At 44.5% G+C, this 23,128-nt stretch overlaps 1 protein-coding gene across 1 annotated transcript; it reads left to right on the top strand.

Moving 5' to 3' along the window:
- Position 1: 1 nt before the first annotated feature.
- On the top strand, positions 2–4,925 carry rmi1 (RMI1, RecQ mediated genome instability 1, homolog (S. cerevisiae)). Its single transcript, XM_055632948.1, has 2 exons — positions 2–226; positions 2,830–4,925. Exon 2 carries the CDS (start codon positions 2,878–2,880, stop codon positions 4,813–4,815), a length of 1,938 nt encoding a protein of 645 aa, XP_055488923.1. The 5' UTR covers positions 2–226; positions 2,830–2,877; the 3' UTR covers positions 4,816–4,925.
- The last annotated feature ends 18,203 nt before the right edge of the window (positions 4,926–23,128 follow it).

Below are 23,128 nucleotides of genomic sequence, written 5' to 3'. Positions count from 1 at the left end.
CTGCTTATAACCAAGGTCACCAACGTTAAGAAATGTCGACTAACATGAATGTTTCTTCAGAGATGTTTTTGTGTTGGAGGGCGCTGAGGCTGAAGCGCCAACGGACGGCGAAGACGCGTCGCGATATTCGGCGGCGCTGCCGCGTGTTTGGCGCGCATCTGGGCGCTGCGGTCTAATGGCGGAGAGCGCGCTGGAGTAGGGAGCGGCGGCCGTGTTGTGGACCTTGGTTGGTGACAACCTTTGTATCTGCTTAGTGGTGGTCATTATGGGAAATATCGCGCGAATGTGACATTGCTTTAATTTATCTTTCCTTATTAATCCGCATAGATTAATAAATAGATATGTTTCAATAGGTTCCATCGCTACATTGGTTTAAATACTTTCCCCTGACAATTACAATGGCGGCGTAGTTCAACTGGTGCTGTATGATTGCGGTGTATTTTACGTTCGTCCGCTGCTCCGTTCTCTTTGTCCTGAAGCAGGTTCTCCACGCGCTTAGTTCCTCCACTAGGTCGTGTTTATAACACTGGGTAGTTAGGGCATTCTCAATGGAGAGTGCAGTTAAGACATAGATAATACCTTTCATTAACACATTCAACCTGAAACATTCTCTGCACAGGACAGTCTAATTGACCTGATGGGTCCCAATATCATCTGTCGTTACTGATACTGGAAAGTTGAGAAAATCAATTTCAATTTCCCTCCTGGGATAAAGTTCTATCGTATCATATAATTAGAAATGTGCATCATATGAAGCAACCACACTTCACGAAAGGTAGTACGCTGGAAACAACTTTTGACGGTATTGGCCTGAAATATTGCCATGTATATCTCGAGAAAGGTGATAAGTAAATGGCAGCGTTCGTCATGGGGCAATTTTTTGTGTGGCCTTGTCGTAGGTAGATACAATGATTCACAGGGCCTGCCTTAGGAGGTGTGGGGCCCAATTGGGAACAATACTGGCGAGTCCCAGGCTCCCAGCCAAGGTCTGTAGAATCATAGGAATACAAATGAAGTCTATTATAGACTTTATATCTCTATGGTAAAATGGAAAGTAATCAAAATGTGCGCTTAAAAAGTGCCTGCGAGTTAATGGACCAAACCGGTCTAAGCTACATTTTAATATAAAATTGCATACTTGTAAGCCTAACAAAAATGTGCAGATCACCTCTGAAAAGTACATAGTTACAATAGGGTGATTTCACCAAAGGTCAAATGAGCGTAGATCCCCCCTCACGTGACCGAAAAATTTAACTGGAGGACATATGTCACTTCGGTACATGTTAGTGAATGGGGAAACACGCACTTTCACACCCGTTAAAAACAGGGAAAACGGTCGCTGTGCTTCACGGTCACCCCGACTAGCACAGAAAATTTCAGCTAAAAAATCGGCCATTTTCCATGTTTTTAACGGGTGTGAAAGTGCGTGTTTCCCCATTCACTAACGTACCGAAGTGACATATGTCCTCCAGTTAAATTTTTCGGTCACGTGAGGGGGGATCTGCGCTCATTTGACCTTTGGTGAAATCACCCTATACCACTTGTTTCAGTGACTGTGAAATGATTAAAAAAAAGGTGATTTAATTAACTAGATCCTGGCAAACCAATAACTATTGTCGAAAAACCAGTCCAGGCATTAAACTTTGGGCTTCACCCCCATCCTACCTTTTGGGCTTCCACCCCATCCTAACTTAGTTGTATGTGTCTGTGGGAGAGAAGGGAGTGAGGGAAGTAGAGAAAGGAAGGAGGGAGGAAACATAGAAAATAGGTGCAGGAGTAGGCCATTCGGCCCTTCGAGCTTGCACCGCCATTTAATATGATCATGGCTGATCATCCAACTCAGGAAGGAGAGAAGGGAGGGAGGGAAGGAGAGAAAGGAGGGAGGGAGGGAAGGAGAAAAGGGAAAAGAGAGGAAGGAGAGAGAAGGGAAATGAAAGAGAGACGAGGGAGAGGAGGGAAGGATAGAAGGGAGGGAAGAGGAGAAGGGAGGGAGAGGGCCAGCGGCGGGAGTGGATGTCGGGGCCCAATTGGGAGCAATCGGCTTAAGGCCAGCCCTGATGATTCGGCATTGAATCCAAGAGATAAATCGGGAATTGGATAGGGTTGAATTTCACCTTTACTTATTCTCATGCACGCCGTAATAAAGAAAATTGTACCAAAGGTATGGGAGTTGGATATGGAATTCCTAGTTTTTTGTGTGCTGGTTGGGGAATCCTGAATTCCCTTGCGTTATTGAAACAGTAGCATTGAACCTTATAGTTTACTGCATTGAATGTCAGGTTCTGAAAGGAAAGTTGATCTTATTGCCACAATCATTAATGCAGACAGAAAAAAACATACACATGTTTAAGAAAGAACTGCAGATGCTGGAAAAATCAAAGGTAGACAAAAATGCTGGAGAAACTCAGCAGGTGAAACTCACCCAAACATACACATGTGATGAGTGAGTGGGATTTATGTTTCATGAGTAAAATTTGATTCTTCCCATAATTCCAGTTATCAAAGGTGCTTTGAATGGTAAGGGAGAAGCTGTCAGATTAAGGCAATAAATCTGACAGCTAGGATGCCGTAAAAAGCGAAATACCCTTTTCATCACGTTACTAGATATGTAAAAATGTTTCCATATGCAACTAAAAAACGTTAATAGTAATTAGTGCACTAGCATTTACATAACCTGCAGAAAAAGCCACATCTTGTGGGAGGAATGGAAAAAAACATACTAAGGAAACTTAAATAAACATTTAAATTTACTAAAATGTTCATAACTTGGAAAGAGTACAAAAATTGTGATGTTAGTAAATCCAATGCAGTTTTTTTGTGATTCTTTAGGTTTCATTATGGATTTTAAGACCGCTAAATTCAATTTGGAAAATTAAAATGCTTTCTGCAAGAGTAGAAAAGTGGCTGGAAGCAACGTGGCACCTCAAAGTCCCTTCTCACTGGCTTCAGGCATGTTTAGAGTGGATTGAACAAGAGAACCAACATACTACCTTAACACAGGCCCTTATCAACAAACAAGTGTTTGAGCAATGGCTTCTTACTGATCTCCGGGATCTGGAGCACCAAATTTTGCCAGATGGAATCTCACAAATACATAAAACTGAGCTCAGTGGATTTTACTGTGTGCAGATTGATTCATTGGTTGATGTCAGTCAAGCTGCTTACAGCCAGCTGCAGAAAGTCAGGGGAAAGGACATCACTAATGAACAAGTAACGTCAACTCAAATATCCCAGAGATCTTGGGAAGCCAAACCAACTCGAATGTTAATGTTGCAATTAACTGATGGAGTCCAGGATCTCCAAGCAATGGAATACCAACCTATTCATGTCCTTCATTGCAACCTAGCAACAGGCACAAAAATCATGTTACTGGGTAACATTGCCTGCCGATTAGGAGTCCTGCTGCTTAAAAGTGAAAATGTGAGGGTGCTTGGGGGTGAAGTGGAGAACCTTGTAAAAGAAAACTGTCAAGAGAGAATACTTGCAAGGTTAATTGGGGAATCAGATTATGCTACTGTAACACAAGTGAATACTAATGATCAACATCCTGCTGAAAGGACCAATGGGATGTCCCAGCTTCTGGGTCCTTCAGATGATGAGCTATTGGCTGGCTTTGATGATGATGACTTGTTTATGGACCCCAATTTAGATTCTGAAAGTGGGTATGGCAGTAAAATTGGTACTTCAAGCAGTATCTCAGATGGTGTACAGCAGCCAACCAGCACTCTGAATAACCAATGGCAACAAAGCTCAAGAGAAATTCAGAGTGAAAACAAAGATTTACTAGACAATAATGATGAAGACTTTGATGAGTTTCCATTGGATGAACTTGATGATGATTTGTTCTTGCAAGATGAATTTAATGCAGAAATTGAGGCCATTGGAGAAATAAATGAGTCCCCTAACTCTTGTGTGTTGTTAACAGGGGATCTGCCGGGAAATAATACAAGATGTGTTGTAACAATGGGAGCTAACAGCAAATCTAACCCATTTCAAGAGCAAAGTGTAAAAGCAGATTATGACACTTGTGATCAGAGGTTACAAAGCCATCTTAAACATTTTACAAGTGATAAACATACTGAAAATGCTGAGGAATGTTCCATGTTATCTAATTTCAATGCTCGAAAATCAAGCAATTTATTCAAAAAATCAAGCATTAACTCCATGGAAAGAAATACCAGTATTCTCACTCTGGAACAGCAACACAAAGAGCATAGTGCATGTGAGCTATCTGACAGTAGACCAATTCATGTGGCTAATTCTGAAAATGTGTGCGTTACATCTGAAATAATTACAAATTCTTCCAGCAATGGCGGTAGTTTTAAGCAAGCTTGCCACTCAAAATGGAGAAAATATCCCAAAGATTCTATCGAATTGAAATCTCCACCGTTTACATATTTAAAATTACTTTTGAATAACAAACCTGATGTGATAACTGTGGTACAGGTCAAAGGCTTCATTGTTACGTTACTAGACAAACTTGCAAGTAATAGTGGTCTTTGGAGCATCAGAGCTAGAATATCAGATGGTACTGCCTACATGGATATAGAAATTAGTGATGATATTTTGAGAAGTCTGATTGGTTTCTCAGTAGATGAAATGAGAGTCTCAATAAAATGTCCCACCAAACAGAAAAAAGTAACTGCAGGGTTGCAGAAATGCCAGCAGGAGTTAGTGGATCTTTGTTGCCTGATGACAATTGAATTCAATCCAGCACTTGCCTCTGCTCAGGTTGTGACTCTCCATGAAATAAGTGTTGAAGATGTGCAAGCATTGAAACGTCGTGTAAATGAAGAAAGGATTGTGTTAGATTAAATAGGTTATTGCCATGTACTCTTACATGACAGGTTTGGAAGATCAGTTTAATCAAATTAAAATTACATGTTTTTATATTATTTGTGAAATTTGTTTCTGAAAAATAAAGTTTTTTTTAATTACTTTATATTTATTCAGTTTTAAACTTCAAGCAGAGTGGAATTCATCCTTTAGTTTCTTAAGCGTCCAATTTTTCACCGGATATAAAAGATTGATAGAAAATGCTAACCCATACAAAGGCAGTTCTACATGTTGTACCTATTTTGCTTCTAAACACTTGATCAACGTTTCCAAAATTTTGCTTGGGTAGTTTACACCCCAGCGGTATGAACATTGGCTTCTCCAATTTCAGGTAGTCCTTGCTTTCTCCCTCGTTCCCCTCCCCTTCCCAGTTCTCCCACAGCCTACTGTCTCCACCATTTCCTTTCACCCCCCCTTCCCCCCCACGACATCATTCTGAAGAAGGGTCTCGACCCGAAACGTCGCCTATTCCTTCGCTGTGTAAATGCTGCCTCAACCACTGAGTTTCAGCAGCATTTTTGTGTACTTTCCAAAATTAGTTGTTGGTTTGTCATGCCAAAAACCTTTGATGTAGTGCTATGTTCATTGGGAATGAAGTATGGTTAAATTATGAAATAACCTTTATCTGCTTTTTAAACAATTTTCTGGATTTAAATTCTGCATTTAAATATATAAGGGGAGAAAAAGAGGCACAAAGTGCTGAAGTAACTCAGCGGGTCAGGTGGCATCTCTGAGGAACATGAACATGAAAATATGATGTTTTGGGTCAGGGCGCTTTCTCAGCCCAATCTCCAGTCTGAAGAAGGGTTCCAACCCAAAATGTTTCCTATTCATGTGCTCCAGAGATGCTACTTGATCTGTCGTGTTACTCCAGAACTTTGTATCTCTTTTTGTAAACTAGCATAGTTGTAGTATTGAGTTTAGTTTTGGTCACTCTGCCATGGGAAGGATGTCATTAAGCTGGAAAGAGTGCAGAGAAGATTTACGAGCATGTTGCTAAGACTCGAGAGCCTGAGCATTATGGAGAAATTGGGTAAGCTTGGACTATTCCTTGGAGCGCAGGAGGCCGTGTGATCTTCGAGAGGTATATAACATGATCCGTTGTTGACAGTTGCTGGCGGCCACTCGCCTTCTTCAGCAGGCATCTCTGGTGCACAGCGACGTTACAGCACTTTTGACCGTGAGCTCCTTGCACTGTAACTCACCGTACGCCACTTTCGCTACTTCCTGGAGGGGAGAACATTTACTGCCTTCACGGATCACAAGCCGCTAACTTTCGTGTTTGCCAAGGTTTCAGACCGGTGGTCTGCAAGGCAGCAGAGGCAGTTGGCGCACGTGTCCGAGTACAACAGCTCCCTTCGTTTTGTCGAGGGCAAGTACAACAGGGTGGCTGGCGCCTTATCGTTACCTGCGGTTCACGCCGTTCTCCAAGTCACTGAGTGTATTGATTATTCCGCCCTGGCAGCTGCACAGCTGGTCGATGAGGAAATGGCCGCCTAGCGCATGGCGGTATCAGGCTTGCAGTTGGAGGACGTCTGTTGTCCTGGGGGTGCAACGCTGCTGTGCGATGTCTCCACTGGATTTCTGCAACCCATTGTCCCCGTCGCCTGGCAGCGCAGGGTGTTTAAGGTGCTCCAAGGACTTGCTCATCCCTCCATCAGGGTGATTGTAGCCTCCCGCTTCGTGGCACGGGCTGCGCAAGTAGGTTGGACATTGGGCGCGCACCTGCATCCCGTGCAAACCGCCAAGGTGCAGCGACACGTTTGTGCGCCGTTGCAGGAGTTAGCCATCCCTCGGCAGCAGTTCGACCACATTCACGTGGACATCGTGGGGCAGCTGCCGCCTTCCCGGGGCATGACCTACCTTTTCTCTCCACGGCCCCCACACGCAGACAGAGAAACACACGCAGATAGAGACACACAAACACAGCCACAGAAACACAGACACACACACACACAGAAAAACACAGAGACATACAGAGTCACACAGACAGACAGACACACATACATGCACACACACACGCACACAGACAGACACACAGAAAGACAGACACACACAGGGTTAAATCCCACCTGTACCCCGGCCTGAACATTAACCCCGACACCAATGTTAACACTGACTCAAACCTCCAACCTGGTCTGCTGTTGTACCGGTACCGAACGAGTTAACACAACCCCCAGATAATAATAATAATAATAATAATATATTTTATTGTCATTGCACGTCAGGGCAACGAGATTTAGTATGCAGCTCCAACCGATGAAAAAGAAAAGTAAAATAAATAAATAAGCTGTGTATCGTGACCATCCGAGGGAGACAGTCCAGGGGGGGTGGGGGGCACTCAGCAGGGCCGGTTCAGAGCCGCTAGAGCTCTGGGAATAAAGCTGTTTCTGAGTCTGGAGGTTCGGGCGTAGAGGGCCTTGTAACGTCTGCCGGAGGGAAGTAGTTCAAACAGTCCGTTACAGAGGTGTGATGAGTCTTAATGGATGCTGACAGCCTTCCTGAGGCACCGTGTGTGGTAGATGCCCTCCAAGGCTGGTAGCTCTGTCCCAATGATCCTCTGCGCTCTGTGGACGACGCGCTGAAGAGCTCTCCTCTCCGCCTCCGTGCAGCTGAGATACCACACAGAGATGCCATACGTTAATATGCTCTGTGGTGCAGCGGTAAAACGTTGTCAGCAGCTGTTGGGGCAGACCAGTCTTTTTTAATGTCCTCAGGAAGAACAGTCGTTGCTGTGCCTTCTTGACCAGCGCAGCGGTGTTGGTGGACCATGTGAGGTCCTCAGAAATGTGAGTGCCCAGAAACTTAAAGCTGGACACTCTCTCCACACTTTCCCCCGTAAATGGAGATTGGGGCGTATTCTCCATTATGGGACCTCCTGAAGTCAATAATCAGCTCCTTGGTCTTGGAGGTGTTTAGTGACAAGTTGTTACGTGTGCACCAGTCCGCCAGGTTCTGCACCTCCGCCCTGTATTTTGTTTCATCACCGTTGGTGATCAGCCCAATCACTGTTGTGTCGTCTGCAAACTTCACGATGGTGTTGGTGTCGAATGCAGGAACACAGTCGTGAGTGATGAGGGAGTAGAGCATAGGGCTTAGTACACAGCCCTGTGGTGATCTGTTTATCCACAGATTGTCTCCCTATCGCACTTATCCGGCCTGTTGTCTTTTGTTTCTGCTTCAGGTCTTTTAACTCTATGCCCACCCCCGACCAAGAGCGGGCCGGTACGCCGCCGATTTCATACAAATCTGACCCTTTCTCTCACACACACACACTGCTCGCCTGCCCGCTCCCGGCGTTTAGCGTTGAATACTCACGGCTGAGTTCTGCTGCGGCTTGCTGCCCTGTAGTAAAGTAAAGTAAAGTAAAGTATCCTTTATTGTCATTCAGACCTTTTGGTCTGAACGAAATTTTGTTGCCTTGCAGTCATACATGTAATAAAATAACAAAACACACAATAAACACAAATTTAACATCCACCACAGTGAGTTCACCAGACACCTCACTGTGATGGAAGGCACAAGTCTTAGTCTTTGTCTCTTCCCTCCTTGTTCTCCCTCTGCGCTGAGGCGATTCAAGCCTCCAATGTTGTGACCCCACCGGGTGATGGTAAGTAAGTGCCGCGGCTCAACCGTGCTCCGCGAACGGGCCGGTTCAAACTCTGCGGCCCCCCCCCCCCCCCCCCCTCCAGGGTCCAGACCAGAGTCTTCCCCCCACCCCCCGGGTCCAGCCCAGTCTCGGCCGCTCCGGCGGCAGCGAGTGACACAATTTAACGCATTTACTGAGGAATGTGTGGATCGATGCATTGATGACCCATTGTATAACTACTTGCTGTTAACTGCTACAGTAGCAGTTAACACATCGTTTATTATTCGCAGCGGTTGTTATCCATGTTCGTTTTGTAAATAAATCAGTTTGGCGAATGTTTTTTTTTAATCTTTATTTAACAAAGCGTATTTGTATTTCCATATGAAATACGGAAAATTAACGCGGGGCCCCCTGGGCACAGGGCCCAATTTGGAAATATTGGTCCAATCGGCCTAAGGCCGGCCCTGTTTATGGTTCTCATAAATTTATATATATATATCATGTCGCCCACACATTCCCAACGCTCCAGAGAAACCAATCCAAGTTTACTTCTAAGAGCTATTACATTCAAATCCATGCAACAACATTGTAACTGAATTTAACAATGTGTTGTCACGCTGAGAGCTAAAGGCAACTCTGCTCAATATGTTCTTCTGGATTTTAAATATTGAGTGTGGATGCATCATCAAATTTTTGTATAGCCATGGAAAGGCTACAGGCTTCTCAATTTCTATGGTTCTTTTGTCGGTCATCTTTGATTGTTCTGCTTCTTGAAATTTGAATATAAACCAACATCAGTTAAAAAATAATAATTTAACTACACTGAGCTTGGTCACTTGAAATCTAAATTTATGCTCGACTATAAGTAAATTGGTTTGGAATTTAATGTGATTTTTTCAGAATCCTTTTTGCATAATTTGTAATTGGTAATCCAAATCAAGTCAAGAGTGTTTTATTGTCATGTGTCCCAGATGGAACAACGAAATTCTTCCTTGCTGCAGCACAACAGAATATGTAAACATAGTACATTGTGAACAATATGATAAACGTCAGAGGAAAAAAAAGCACTGTGTATTTATACACTTCCCCACAAGTACGTGTGCACACACGCACGCGCACACACACACTCTCACACACACACACACACACACACACACGCACACACACACCCACACACACACACACACACACACACACACACACACACACACACACACACACACACACACACACACACACACACACACACACACACATACACACACACACACAACACATCCACACCACATATACAGTGGCTTGCAAAAGTATTCATACCCCTTGAACTTTTCCACATTTTGGCACGTTACAATCACAAACGTAAATGTATTTTATTGGGATTTTATGTGATAGACCAACACAAAGTGGCGCATAATTGTGAAGTGTAAGGAAAATGATACATGGTTTTCAATTTTTTTTACAAATAAAAAACTGAAAAGTGTGGCGTGCAAAAGTATTCAGCCCCCTTTACTCTGATACCCCTAAATAAAATCCAGTGCAACCAATTGCCTTCAGAAGTCACAGAATTAGAGTTCACTTGTGTGTAATCTAATCTCAGTATAAATACAGCTGTTCTGTGAAGGCCTCAGAGGTTTGTTAGAGAACATTAGTGAACAAACAGCATCATGGAGCCCAAGGAACACACCAGACAGGTCAGGGATAAAGTTGTTGAGAAGTTTAAAGCAGGGTTAGGTTATAAAAAAATATCCCAAGCTTTGAACATCTCACGGAGCACTGTTCAATCCATCATCCGAAAATGGAAAGAGTATGGCACAACTGCAAACCTACCAAGACATGGCCGTCCACCTAAACTGACAGGCCGGGCAAGGAGAGCATTGATCAGAGAAGCAGCCAAGAGGCCCATGGTAACTGGAGGAGCTGCAGAGATCCACAGCTCAGGTGGGAGATTCTGTCCACAGGACAAGTATTAGTCCTGCACTCCACAAATCGGGCCTTTATGGAAGAGTGGCATGAAGAAAGCCATTGTTGAAAAAAAGCCATAAGAAGTCCAGTTTGTAGTTTGCCACAAGCCATGTGGGGGACACAGCAAAAGGTGCTCTGGTCAGATGAGACCAAAATTGAAGTTTTTGGCCTAAATGCAAAACGCTATGTGTGGCGGAAAACTAACACAGCACATCACCCTGAACACACCATCCCCACTGTGAAACATGGTGGTGGCAGCATCATGCTGTGGGGATGCTTTTCTTCAGCAGGGACAGGGAAGCTGGTCAGGGTTGATGGGAAGACGGATGGAGCCAAATACAGGGCAATCTTGGAAGAAAACCTGTTAGAGTCTGCAAAAGACTTGAGACTGGGGTGGAGGTTCACCTTCCAGCAGGACAACGACCCTAAACATACAGCCAATGGAGTGGTTTAGATCAAAGTATATTCATGTGTTAGAATGGCCCAGTCAAAGTCCAGACCTAAATCCAATTGAGAATCTCTGGCAAGACTTGAAAATTGCTGTTCACAGACGCTCTCCATCCAATCTGACTGAGCTTGAGCTATTTTGCAAAGAAGAATGGGCAAAAATTTCAGTCTCTAGATGTGCAAAGCTGGTAGAGACATACCCCAAAAGTCTCCTCCCCTTCCTTAACCCTCGAGCTGTCTCCTCCCATTCCCCCGCGCTCGGGCTCCTCCTCCTCCCTTTTTCCTTCCTTCTCCCCCCCACCCCCAATCAGTCTGAAGAAGGGTTTCGGCCTGAAACGTCGCCTATTTCCTTCGCTCCATAGATGCTGCTGCACCCGCTGAGTTTCTCCAGCAATTTTGTGTACCCCCAAAAGACTTGCAGCTGTAATTGCAGTGAAAGGTGGTTCTACAAAGTATTGACTCGGGGGGGCTGAATAATTTTACACGCCACACTTTTCAGTTTTTTATTTGTAAAAAAATTTGAAAACCATGTATCATTTTCCTTCCACTTCACAATTATGCACCACTTTGTGTTGGTCTATCACATAAAATCCCAATAAAATACATTTACGTTTGTGGTTATAACGTGACAAAATGTGGAAAAGTTCAAGGGGTATGAAATCCTTTGCAAGCCACTGTATATATACACACATACTCAAAAAACAAACAATAGTGGTGCAATAATAATAATACTATTGAAGTTCAGAGCTTATTTTTTTGGTTGTAGTGTTTAATAGCCTGATGGCTGTTAGGAAGAACCTGTTCCTGAACCTGGACATTACAGTTTTCAGGCTCCTGTACCTTCTTCCCGATGGCAGGGGTGAAACAAGTGTGTGGCCAGGATGGTGTGGGTCTCTGATGATGCTGGTTGCCTTTTTCAGGTAGCGACTCCACTAAATCCCTTCGATGGTGGGGAGGTCAGTCGATGATGGACTGGGCAGTGTTCACAACATTTTGCAGTCTTTTCTGCTCCCTGGTGTTCAGGTTACTGAACCAGGCCATGATGCAACCAGTTAATAATACTAATGAAGTTCAAGATAATCCTCTCTGACATACCGAATCTCCTTAATTTTCTCAGGAAGTAAAGGTGTTGATGTGCTTTATTTATAATTGCATCAGTGTGCTGGGTCCAGGAAAGATCTTCAGAAATATGCACGCCTAGGAATTTGAAGTTTCTGGCTCTATCCACCATTGATATAGACAGGATTGTGGGTTCTCATCCTTCCTCTTCCAAAGTCCATAATCAGTTAATTGGTTTTACTGATATTGAGAGCCAAGTTGTTGTGCTGGCACCATTTGGTCAACTGGTGGTTCTCACTTCTATATTCTGACTCATCACCATCTGTAATTCATGCAACAACGATGGTGTCATCGGCGAACTTGAAGATGGAATTCGCACTGTGTCTGGCTACAAAGTCATTAGTATAGAGTGAGTAGAGCAGCGGGCACGTGGTACACAGACATATACACGTGGTACACAAAAGTGGCAGGCTAGTAACCAGCTTGGAGGGGATAATGCTATTGAACGCCAAACTGTAGTCTATAAACACCAGCCTGATGTAAGTGTTTTTATTGTCCAAGTGATCCCGTGGGGAATGGAGAGCCAGTGAGATCGCATCCTCCATTGACCTGTTGTGATGGTAGGCGAACTATAATGGTTCTTGTTATGGTAGTGATATCCACCATAACCAACCTCTCAAAGTACTTCATCACCATGGATATTAGTGCCACTGGTCGATAGTCGTTGAGGCACGTCACCTTACTCTTCTTGGGCACATGTATTAATTGATGCCCTCTTAAAACAGGTAGGAAACCTCAGACCTCAATAACGAGAGGTTGACAACGTCCACAAAAACTCCAGCTAGTTAGTCTGCACAGGTTTTGAGAACTCGACCGGGTATACCATCAGGTCCAGGCGCTTTCCGATTGTTCACACCCCTGAAGGATCTTCTGACATCGGCCTCTGTGACTATGACTGTAATACCATCAGGGCATATGGGGACTCAGGAAGGCAAAACAGTATTCTCCCTATCAAAGCGTGTGTAGAACGCATTGAGCTTGTCAGGGAGTGATGCTTCACTGTCGTTTGAGCTGCCTCCTGACTTCGCCTTGAAGGAGGTGATGGCATTCAAGACTGCCACAGTTGCAAACATCCGCCCCATCCTCCAGCTTTAAGCGGAAGTCCCTTTTGGCCTTTTTGATGGCCTTGTCAAGGTCGTATCTGGACTTCTCATAGGCCTCTCCATCACCAGACCTGAATGCCTGGTATCTGGTCTTCAGAAGAATGCGGATCTCCCAGGTCATCCAAAGCTTCTGGTTAGGAAACACTCGGATGGTTTAACTAATGTTCTTTAGGATTTCCTCTGGCGAAGCAGCAATTGGTCTCTTATCTGTAAAGCATGCCTTTTTAAACACTTGACCTTCAAGAAAACCTTGAACTTTGCCTCTCAATCAAATGCTATCAAGTACAACAAGTAATTCTGTACATTTTTAAGAAGGGAAACAATGTGAAATAAAGGATGTACAAATGAATCAATGAAAATTATAAAAGTAACGTAGTTTGCATTAAAAAAATGTTAACAGGAGGACCAGAGCAAAAATAAAGGGGGTGGGGCTTCAAGCACTTTTTAATTTCATGTATATTAAAAATGGGTTATCAATTTTATCAAATGAACAAATTTACATTTTCATACCAGTTGTCAAGAATAACCACTCCTGGTTCATCGGTTTGGTAACACAACTGCTCAGGTGTATCCAGCAAAAAGATCTGAATCCCAATTTGTAAATTCAGTAATGTCTCATTTCAGGCGCCTGAATCCAAGCCACTGCCCAGAATCGTCTCTTGTAGTCCCTGCCCACCCATTGGACTGATCTAGAAATATAGAAGAGAGAAACATAGAAAAATAGGTGCAGGAGTAGACCATTCGGCCCTTCGAGCCAGCACCGCCATTCAATATGATCATGGCTGATCATCTAAAATCAGTACCCTGTTACTGCCTTTTCCCCATATCCCTTGATTCCTTTAGCCCAAAGAGCTAAATCTAACTCTCTTGAAAATATCCAGTGAATTGGCCTCCACTGCCTTATGTGGCAGATAATTCCACAGATTCACTATTATCTCGGTAAAAAGGTTTTTCCTAAATGGCCTACCCCTTATTCTTAAACTATGACCCCTGGTTCTCGATTCCCCAACATCGGGAGCCTATTTCCTGCATCTGAATGTGGAGGCACAATAAAGCAGATCTGTGAAGTGTGGTGAGGCCTCAACAGTGTGAAATCAATACCAAATTACAAATAAATTTATAATTAATGCAATCTAAACTGGGCCCTACACTGGGCCCATGGATCTCAACACACACACAAAGAGTTACACAGAAATTGCACATTCTACAAGACAATTAAAGAAAAAAAGACATTAATTGAAAATACATTTAAATAATTAATGTTCAGATTCAGATTTAGATTCAAATTTATTGTCATTGTGCAGTGTACAGTACAGAGACAACGAAATGCAGAGGGAGGATGATGGTTGTGCAGATTTTTTAAAGAATCTGGTATTGGTTAATTATTGTCATTGTAAATGAGATATAGTGAAAAACTTAGTTTTGCATGCTATTTAGTCAAATTATATAATACATGAGTACAATCAAGCCATACACAAATGCAACAGGTAGCGCACATAAAAATAACCAGAGTGCTGAGTTACAGTTACAAAGAAAGTGTAAATAATAAAGTGCAAGGGCTGTAATGAGGTAGGCTGGGCAGAACTACATCCTAAGCTTAAGAGAGGTCTGTTTAGTAGTTTAATAACAGTGGCGAAGAAACAGTTTCTGAATCTGGTGGTATGTGCTTTCAGGTTTTTTTAATCTCCTGCTGAATGGAAGAGGGGCAAAGAGGGAATGACAGGATGTAAGTGGTCCTTATTATGCTGGCTGATTTGCTGGGTCAGAGGTGTAGATGGACTCCAGCACTTTATGTCCTTAGATGGAGTCGATGGTGGGGAGGCTTGTATAATGAACTGGGCTACATCCACAACTCTGTAATTCTTTAGCGCTTGGGCAGAGCAGTTGCCAAGCCAAGTTGTGATGCTCTCTATGGTGCATCTGATACTCCATGTTATCCTACTTTCCCTTCCACTCCCTGCACACTAGGTGCAGTTTTCAGCGGCCATTAAATATGCAGACTCGCACATTTTTGGGATGTGGGAAGAAACTGGAGCACTGGGAGGAAACCCATGCGGTCATAGGGAGAATGTGCAAACCCCACACAGACAGCACCTAAGGTCAGGATTGAACGCGGGTCAATGGCGACGTGAGGCAGAATCTTTACCAGCTGTGCCATGTTTGTGGGAAAGTGGCTGTTCCTGAACCCGATGGTGTGTGAATTCAGGTTTCTGTACATTCTGCCAAATCGTAGGGATCGTTGGTGATAGAAGCTGCCTTCTAAACGCAGTGCCTAATAAGTGTGAAGAGTTACATTTGGGAAGTCAAACCATAGATACTTTTGATGGTAATAAGGGCTGCGCCCATGATGGCTCGGATTGAGTCCATCAGACTCAACCAGAAGAAGAGGGCCTTCAGAAATGGTGACAGGGAGGAGGTGAAATGGTTGCAGAACGATCTGAAGGTGAGATTAAGGCAGGGAAAGGATGACTACTGGAGGAAGCTGGAGCTGAAACTTCAGCAGAACAACATGACGGATGTATGGAGCGGTATGAAGAGCATTACAGGCTACAAGATGACCAGTGTCCTGGGGAAGAAAAGCAATCAGGACTGGGCCAATGAGCTAAACTTGTTTTTTTACAGATTTGATGGAGGGGCCTCCGCCCACCCTCTCCCTGCTCCCCGACAGGCTCTCCCCCTCAATCCCCCTGGTCCACTTCCTCTGCCCTATCTTTGTCGCACCTGACTATCAAGGCTGAGCAGGTGAGGAAAAAGTTGAGCAGCTCTGTCCCGATTATGTTGGGCATGTTCCAGCCTGTTGTGTGAAGTACTCCAGTATATCTTCAACTTGAGTCTGAGCCTGGAGAGGTTTCCTGTGATGTGGAAGCCATTCTGCCTGGTTCCTGCACCAAAGAGGATGCATCTGCAGACCGGTAACACTGACCTTACACACCTTTGAGAGGCTGGTGCTCACTCACCTGACACCCCTGGTTAAATCCTACCTGGACTCCCTGCAGTTTGCTTACCAAACAAAGGTGGGGGTTGAGGGCTCCATCTTCTACCTACTACATCGTTCTTATGCTCACCTGGATAAGCCGGGAAGCGCTGTGAGAGTCATGTTTTTTGACTACTCCAGTGCTTTTAACACCATCCGGCCTGCACTGTTAAGGGCCTGTCCCACTTTCATGACCTAATTCACGACTTCTGCCGAGTTTGCTCTTGACTCATACTCGCAGCATGGTCGTCACAAGGTCGTAGGTAGCTCGTAGCAGGCCGTGCTGCTAGTTGTAGGTACTCGTGGCATCATGTAGGTCGGGGTGTTTTTCTAGCATGATGAAAAATGTCCACGAGTAAAAAAGGTTGTGAATTAGGTTGTGAAAGTGGGACAGGCCGTTTAGGGGGCAAACTGACAAAGATGTGGGTGGATGCTCCATTGATGTCCTGGATCACCAACTACCTGACTGGACGACCACAGTATGTCAGGCTACAGATCTGTGCATTGAATATGGATGGTGAGCAACGCTGGGACCCCACAGGGACGGTCCTCTCTCACTTCCTGTTCACCATCTACACCTCGGACCTCTGATACACCTCGGACTACTGCCACCTGCAGAGGTTTTCAGATGACTGCAATGGTGGGTTGCATCAGTGAGGGGAGGGAAGCTGAGGCCCTGGAAAAGAATGGACAGAGCCCTCTGTACTTTCTGAGAAGGCTCCGCTCTTTCAACATCTGTAGTAAGATGCTGCAGATGTTCTACAAATTGGTGGTGGCCAGTGTCATCTTCTTCTCCTGGGGGCGGAGTTGGATTCATGGGAGGTGGTCTTAGAGGCGAGGATGCTCCCTAAACTGCTGAGCAACTTGGACAATACAGCTCACCACCTCCATGACAAGCTGGTCAACCTGAGGAGCACCTTCATCAACCTGAGGAGCACCTGCATCCACCATGATGCAGCACAGAATGCCACAGGAGATCCTTTTTCCCTGTGGCTATCTTCTTTCGTGTCCATTGTCTATGTTTCAAATATTCGGCCAGGCTCTTGCACAGTGGACAGCCTTCTCATTTGCCACTGTTAGATTTTCCAGGCAGCATTGTTAACCAAGAAGTGGGCATCTTAGTAGATGTGGCATGGATTGTACAGATGTTCCACATTCACATTCTGTGTCTGCCACATCTGCATAGCCCCCATTTGCTCATATTGGTCTTACATCAGCCCATCCTGGTACGAAGCCTATTGAGGGCCCTCCAGGTCTTCCAGACACACCTGTGACCAGGTGGTAGTTGTTCCTTGGTTGGGATTGGCATGTTTACGTGGTGATGGTTTTCACTGCGTTTTTTCTCCCACAAGGCTAGTCTGGTCGCTTGAGGAGACTGTGACAGTGGCTGGACTGTGTGAAGGAAGCTCTTCCTCGACTTCAGCCGTTTTAGGGCTGGGTGATGGGAGTGACAGGAGTGGCGGGTATCCCCAACTTGCCTACTACATTCAGTTCTACCGGCAACTGATCAGCGGATTCCTGGTGGAGCAATACCGGCCAAGACATGCAAGCTATCCACATCCGTTGGTTTTATGCAGCCAGTGATGCATCTGCAGCTGTAATTAAGGGCGGCATCAACTTTCTTTGCGTGAGATGATCTCTCCTAAACAGGACAAGCATACTCTGCAGCAGAGTAGCATGGAGCAAGAGCAGTTGACCGCAGTGTGGATGCATTGGTACCCCACGACGAGTTTGCCAGCTTGCGTAGGAAGCTGTTCCTCATCCTCACTTTGCCCTTCACCCTACCACCATCATCTACTGTATCTATTGTACCTGTGGCTATCAAACTGTACAACTCCTTCCCCTTCTGTCGTGGTGTAGACTGACTCCATTTCCCCCCATCTACCCCCCTTCACAATCTTTGCACATCCCAAATCCTGGACTTTCCACTCATCACTTTAATTTCATGTATCTTGTTGTGTTTTATGACTGTTGGCAGACCAATTTCCCTCCTGGGATAAATAAAGTGCTGTGCAGTGCTGAACTACTATCTACCTCTGATGTCCCTTGGACTATCCTTGACTGGACTTTGCTGGCTTTACCTTGCACTAAACATTATTCCCTTATCACTGACATTGGATTGATTGTAATCATGTGTTGGCTTCTACTGACTGGTTAGCACGCAACAAAAAGCTTTTCACTGTACCTTGGTACACGCGACAATAAACTAAACTGAAAGTTCTATCGTATTGTATCGTATTATATCGTATATTCTCTGCAGCTTCTTACGAAGTGTGTTGGAATTGTCATAATTCTTTAATCTTCTAACAAAGTCGAAGCACTGGTGCACTCGCAGGATGTGGCAGAATGCTGCCAGGATGTGACATGGAGCTAAACAAGAACAGACCCGGCGGGCCAAACAAGAACAATGGGCCCAGTGGCTGCTGTGAACAAAGACCAGGCGGGCCATCATGAACAAGTCCAGATATACGACTTTGGTAAGGCCATCAAAAAGGCTAAAAGGGACTTATGCTCCAAACTGGAGGATGAGACAGATGTTCGGCAGCTGTGGCGGGGCCTGAATGCAATCACCTCCTACAAGGCAAAACCAGGAGGCAGCTCGAATGTCGGTGAAACATCACTCCCTGAAGAGCTCAATGTGTTTTACGCTCGCTTTGATAGGGAGAATACTGATGTGCATTCCCGAGCTCCCATTCGCTGTGGTGGTATTTCAGTCTCAGTCATAGAGGCCGACGTCAGGAAATCCTTCAGAGGGGTGAACCCTCGAAAAGCGCTTGGACCTGCTGGTGTATCCGGTCGTGTTTTAAAAACCTGTGTGGACTAACTGGCTGGAGTTTTTACAGACATTTTCAACCTCTCACTTCTGAGGTCTGAGGTTCCCACCTGCTTTAAAAGGGCATCAATTATACCAGTGCCCAAGAAAAGCAAGGTGACGTGCCTCAATGACTATTGACCAGTGGCACTAACGTATGATGAAGTGCTTTGAGAGGTTGATCATGGAGCAAATCAACTCCTATCTCGACAAAAACCTGGACCCACTGCAGTTTGCTTACCGCCACAACAGATCAACGGTGGATGCGATCTCGCTGGCCCTCCACTCTGCTCTGGACCACTTGGACAACAAAAACTAATATGTCAGGCTGTTATTCATTAATTACAGCTCGGCATTTAATACAATCATCTCCTCCAAGCTGGTTACCAAACTCGCAGAACTGGGTCTCTGCGCATCCCTCTTCAATTGGATCCTCGACTTCCTCATTCACAGACTACGATAATAATCAGCACGGGGGCACCTCAAGGCTGCGTGCTCAGCCCCCTGCTGTACTCACTCTATACTCATGACTGCATAGCCGGTCGTAGTGCCAACTCCATCATCAAGTTCGCTGATGACACCACTGTTGTGGGACGTATCACTGATGGGGATGAGTCAGAGTACAGAAGAGAGATCGAGCAACTGTCCATATGGTGCCAGCACAATAACCTGGCCCTCAACCGCGAGTAAAACCAAGGAACTGATTGTGGACTTTGGAAGGAGTAGGATGGGGACCCACAGTCCCGTTTATATCAACGGGTCGATGGTTGAAAGGGTCAAGAGCTTCAAATTCCTGGGCGTGCACATCTCTGAAGATCTTTCCTGGTCCGAGAACACTGATGCGATTATTAAAAAAGCACGTCAGCGCCTCTACTTCCTGAGAAGATTACGGAGAGTCGGTTTGTCAAGGAAGACTCTCTCTAACTTCTACAGATGCACAGTAGAGAGCATGCTGACCGGTTGCATCGTGGCTTGGTTTGCAACTTGAGCACCCTGGAGCGGAAAAGACTAGAAAAAGTAGTAAACACTGCCCAGTCCATCATCGGCTCTGACCTCCCTTCCATTGAGGGGATCTATCGCAGGCGCTGCCTCAAAAAGGCTGGCAGTATCATCAAGGACCCACACCATCCTGGCCACACACTCATCTCCCTGCTACCTTCAGGTAGGTACATGAGCCTGAAGACTGCAACAACCAGGTTCAGGAATAGCTACTACCCCACAGCCATCAGGCTATTAAACTTGGCTCGGACAAAACTCTGAACATTAATAACCCATTATCTGTTATTTGCACTTTATCAGTTTATTTATTCATGTGTATATATATTTATATAATGGTATATGGACACACTGATCTGTAGTCATGCCTACTATGTTTTGTTGTGCTGAAGCAAAGCAAGAATTTCATTGTCCTATCAGGAACACATGACAATAAACTATCTTGAATCTTGAATCTTGAATTTCACTGTCCAGTGCATATGTGACAATAAAAAACTATTGAACCATGTGCTGGGCCCAGGACAGGCCATCCTGCAATTTGGGCGGTCGCGACTCACGTCGCAGCGGCCTCTGCAGTCCGTTTGTCTTTTTGTTATTTTTTGTCCCGTTTTAATGTAGTTTTTATTCTTTTTTTGACGGGGTATGTGTGTGTGTGGGGGGGCAGGGGGTGGGGGGAGAAACTCTTTCCCCTGCACGGAGAACCCGACCTTTTCCGTGTCGGGTCTCCGTTGTCGTTGGGGCTGCAACGTGGAGCGGCCTCCAGCAGGAACGTCCTGGGGCTCCAGTCGCGGAGCTACTCACCATCATGGAGCTGGCCGAGTCCGGAGCGGGAGGAGCGGTGGTGGCGCTCGGCTGCCACCCGACCCCCGGAGATTCGGAGGCTTACTGCAGGTCTGGCGGACAGTAATATCGGGAGCCCACGGGTCCCTGGTGGGAGACCGCTTTTCGAGCCTTCTGCAACGGCGACTTCTCCTGCCCGAGTCACGGAGTCGAGGAGTACCTGGAGCGGGGCCTGACATCGCCCAGCGCGGCTTGAACGGCTGCGAGACTTTGCTAGCGCCCGCCGGGGACTCCAACAACAAGACCCGGAGCGTGACCTTGCATCGCCCGGCGTGGCTTTAATGGCCGCGGGACAATTGCCATCGCCCGCCGGGGGCTTTGACTTTGACATCGGGAGGGGAATGGGGAGTGCAGGGGAGAGATAAGTTTTTTTTTTTTTTTTTTGCCGTCCATCACAGCGAGGTGGAGATGCGCTGTGATGGATGTCTGTGTAAATTGTGTTGTGTCTTGGGTCTTTTTTTTCATGTGTGTATGACTGCAGAAACAACATTTCATTTGAGCCTCTATGAGGTTCAAGTGACAAATAAATTGTATTGTGTATTGTGTAAAGCAGCTCATTAATCTGGATTTTCCTTAGAATGACAATGTATGTCATAACCTATGCTGTTTACCTGTTTTTTTTTTTGAACACTTTTCCCAGGGTAATTTGAAATGGATATAGCCTTGCCAGCAATGCCTGGATCCTGAAAAATTAATTAATAATAAAAGCATGTCAGGTATCTTGCCAGTGTGAAAGCAATGAGCCAAGTTTGTCTTGCTGCCCCACCTCTCGATGATGAGAAAGAGAAAAGAAGTGTGATGCAGTTACCTCACACACATAATCATTAAAATTCAAGTGATTGATCTTCATTGTTAAATGTGCAGATCGTGCTGTTGCTTTGAATGTCTAATCTCTACTCTGCACCAGAGATAAAGAAACATTTATCCATTCAATTACCACCTACTCAAGATTTTTAATGGTAGACAAAAATGCTGGAGAAACTCTGCGAGTGAGGCAGCATCTATGGAGCGAAGGAAATAGGCGACCCTTAATCCTGTTTAACAAGCAATTCAGTCAGTAACAAGACAATAACAAATATGCTCTGATACTTATTTACATATGTTTCGCCTCGGCAGCGTTGCCAAATTAAACAATGATAAAATAGTAATAATTTAGATATTAACCCAGATGCTGAAATCTTGAGCAAAAAACAAGATCGATTACCCAGCTGACTTTAAGTGCAGGCCTGTGAACACACAAAACCTTACTTCAAAAGCTATCTGGTCCCACTGTAAATATGCAAAACAGTTTGTGATGTGAAAATCAGAATTAAAACACTGATGCTGGAAATCTGAAATAAACACAGAAAATGTAGTAAACATTCATACTCGAGCATCTTCAATGGAAGAAGGAACAGAGTCAATATTTCAGTTCATCAGCCAAAGGATCTTGAACCTGAAGCATTAACTCTGTTTCTCTTTACTTAAAGCCAGGGCCGGCCTTAGGAGGTGCGGGACCCAATTGGGAACAATTTTCATAGAAATATAAATATATAATTATAAATGAGTCATATTCAGGCACATGTCGTGAGTAATATGACAGTCAGTCGGCTTTAAAAAAATCTTAAACTGCACATGCACAGATTGTTCTCTCTGTAAAAAGAAAAAAGAAAAATAAATAAATTAACAATTCAATTTGCCCAAGGCTTCCAAATCTACTTATTCTGAATTACTGAATGGGTGGGGGGTGGAGAGTGACGGCAGGTGGAAAGATGGTGGGAAAAACGGGAGTACACGTCAACGTTGAATTAGTTGTCATCTTATTGAATGACTATACTAGTTCAAGGGACCAATTGAATAAATACATTCATTTTGTATATAAATAGTGTTGCAGTTGTTCCTGTATTGTACAAAGAATGCTTCTCAAATTTCAGTGGTGTTGAGGTCATTGTCATTTGCAGTATCAAGTAAACTGAGGGAGTTGAAAGAGATGTGAGGCTTTTTGAATCAAGTGTTGCTTTTTGAAAATGGGCATTTCCTATTTATGTTATAATATTAGCACTTCTGGAAGAAAAAAAATACATGTAGCTATTTGATATGTAAACATGTCAAAGATATATGTGTATCACAAATATCTCCATTGCCAGCAGATTCTGACCAAAAAAAAAAAAATGCATATGCTGGAATTTTGAAATAAAAGTAGGAATTGGTGGAAATATTGAGCAGATCAGGCAGTAACCATTTCAGGTCGATGATTGTTCTTCAGACCAGGGAAAAGGTAGATATCAAATATTTTAACTTTCAGAGATGGGTTAGGGTTGTTCTCTTACAAAATTTCTCCCCGTTCTTTTGTTATAATGCTGACTAGAACATGACTCCATAGGCAATAGCTCTTTCTCATTTCAACCAATTTGCTTTTCATTCTAAGGGAGTTGAAAAGTTGAGTGTTCATAGCCTTATGGCGATGACAG

Source organism: Leucoraja erinacea, chromosome 3, assembly GCF_028641065.1.
Source record: "Leucoraja erinacea ecotype New England chromosome 3, Leri_hhj_1, whole genome shotgun sequence".
Taxonomy (NCBI): Eukaryota; Metazoa; Chordata; class Chondrichthyes; order Rajiformes; family Rajidae; genus Leucoraja; species Leucoraja erinaceus.
This window is presented reverse-complemented; position numbering and strand designations above follow the sequence as displayed.

Bases quoted from the DNA above. Each gene is read 5' to 3' on its own strand.
- rmi1 (XM_055632948.1), top strand. From the start codon at position 2,878: ATGCTTTCTGCAAGAGTAGAAAAGTGGCTGGAAGCAACGTGGCACCTC.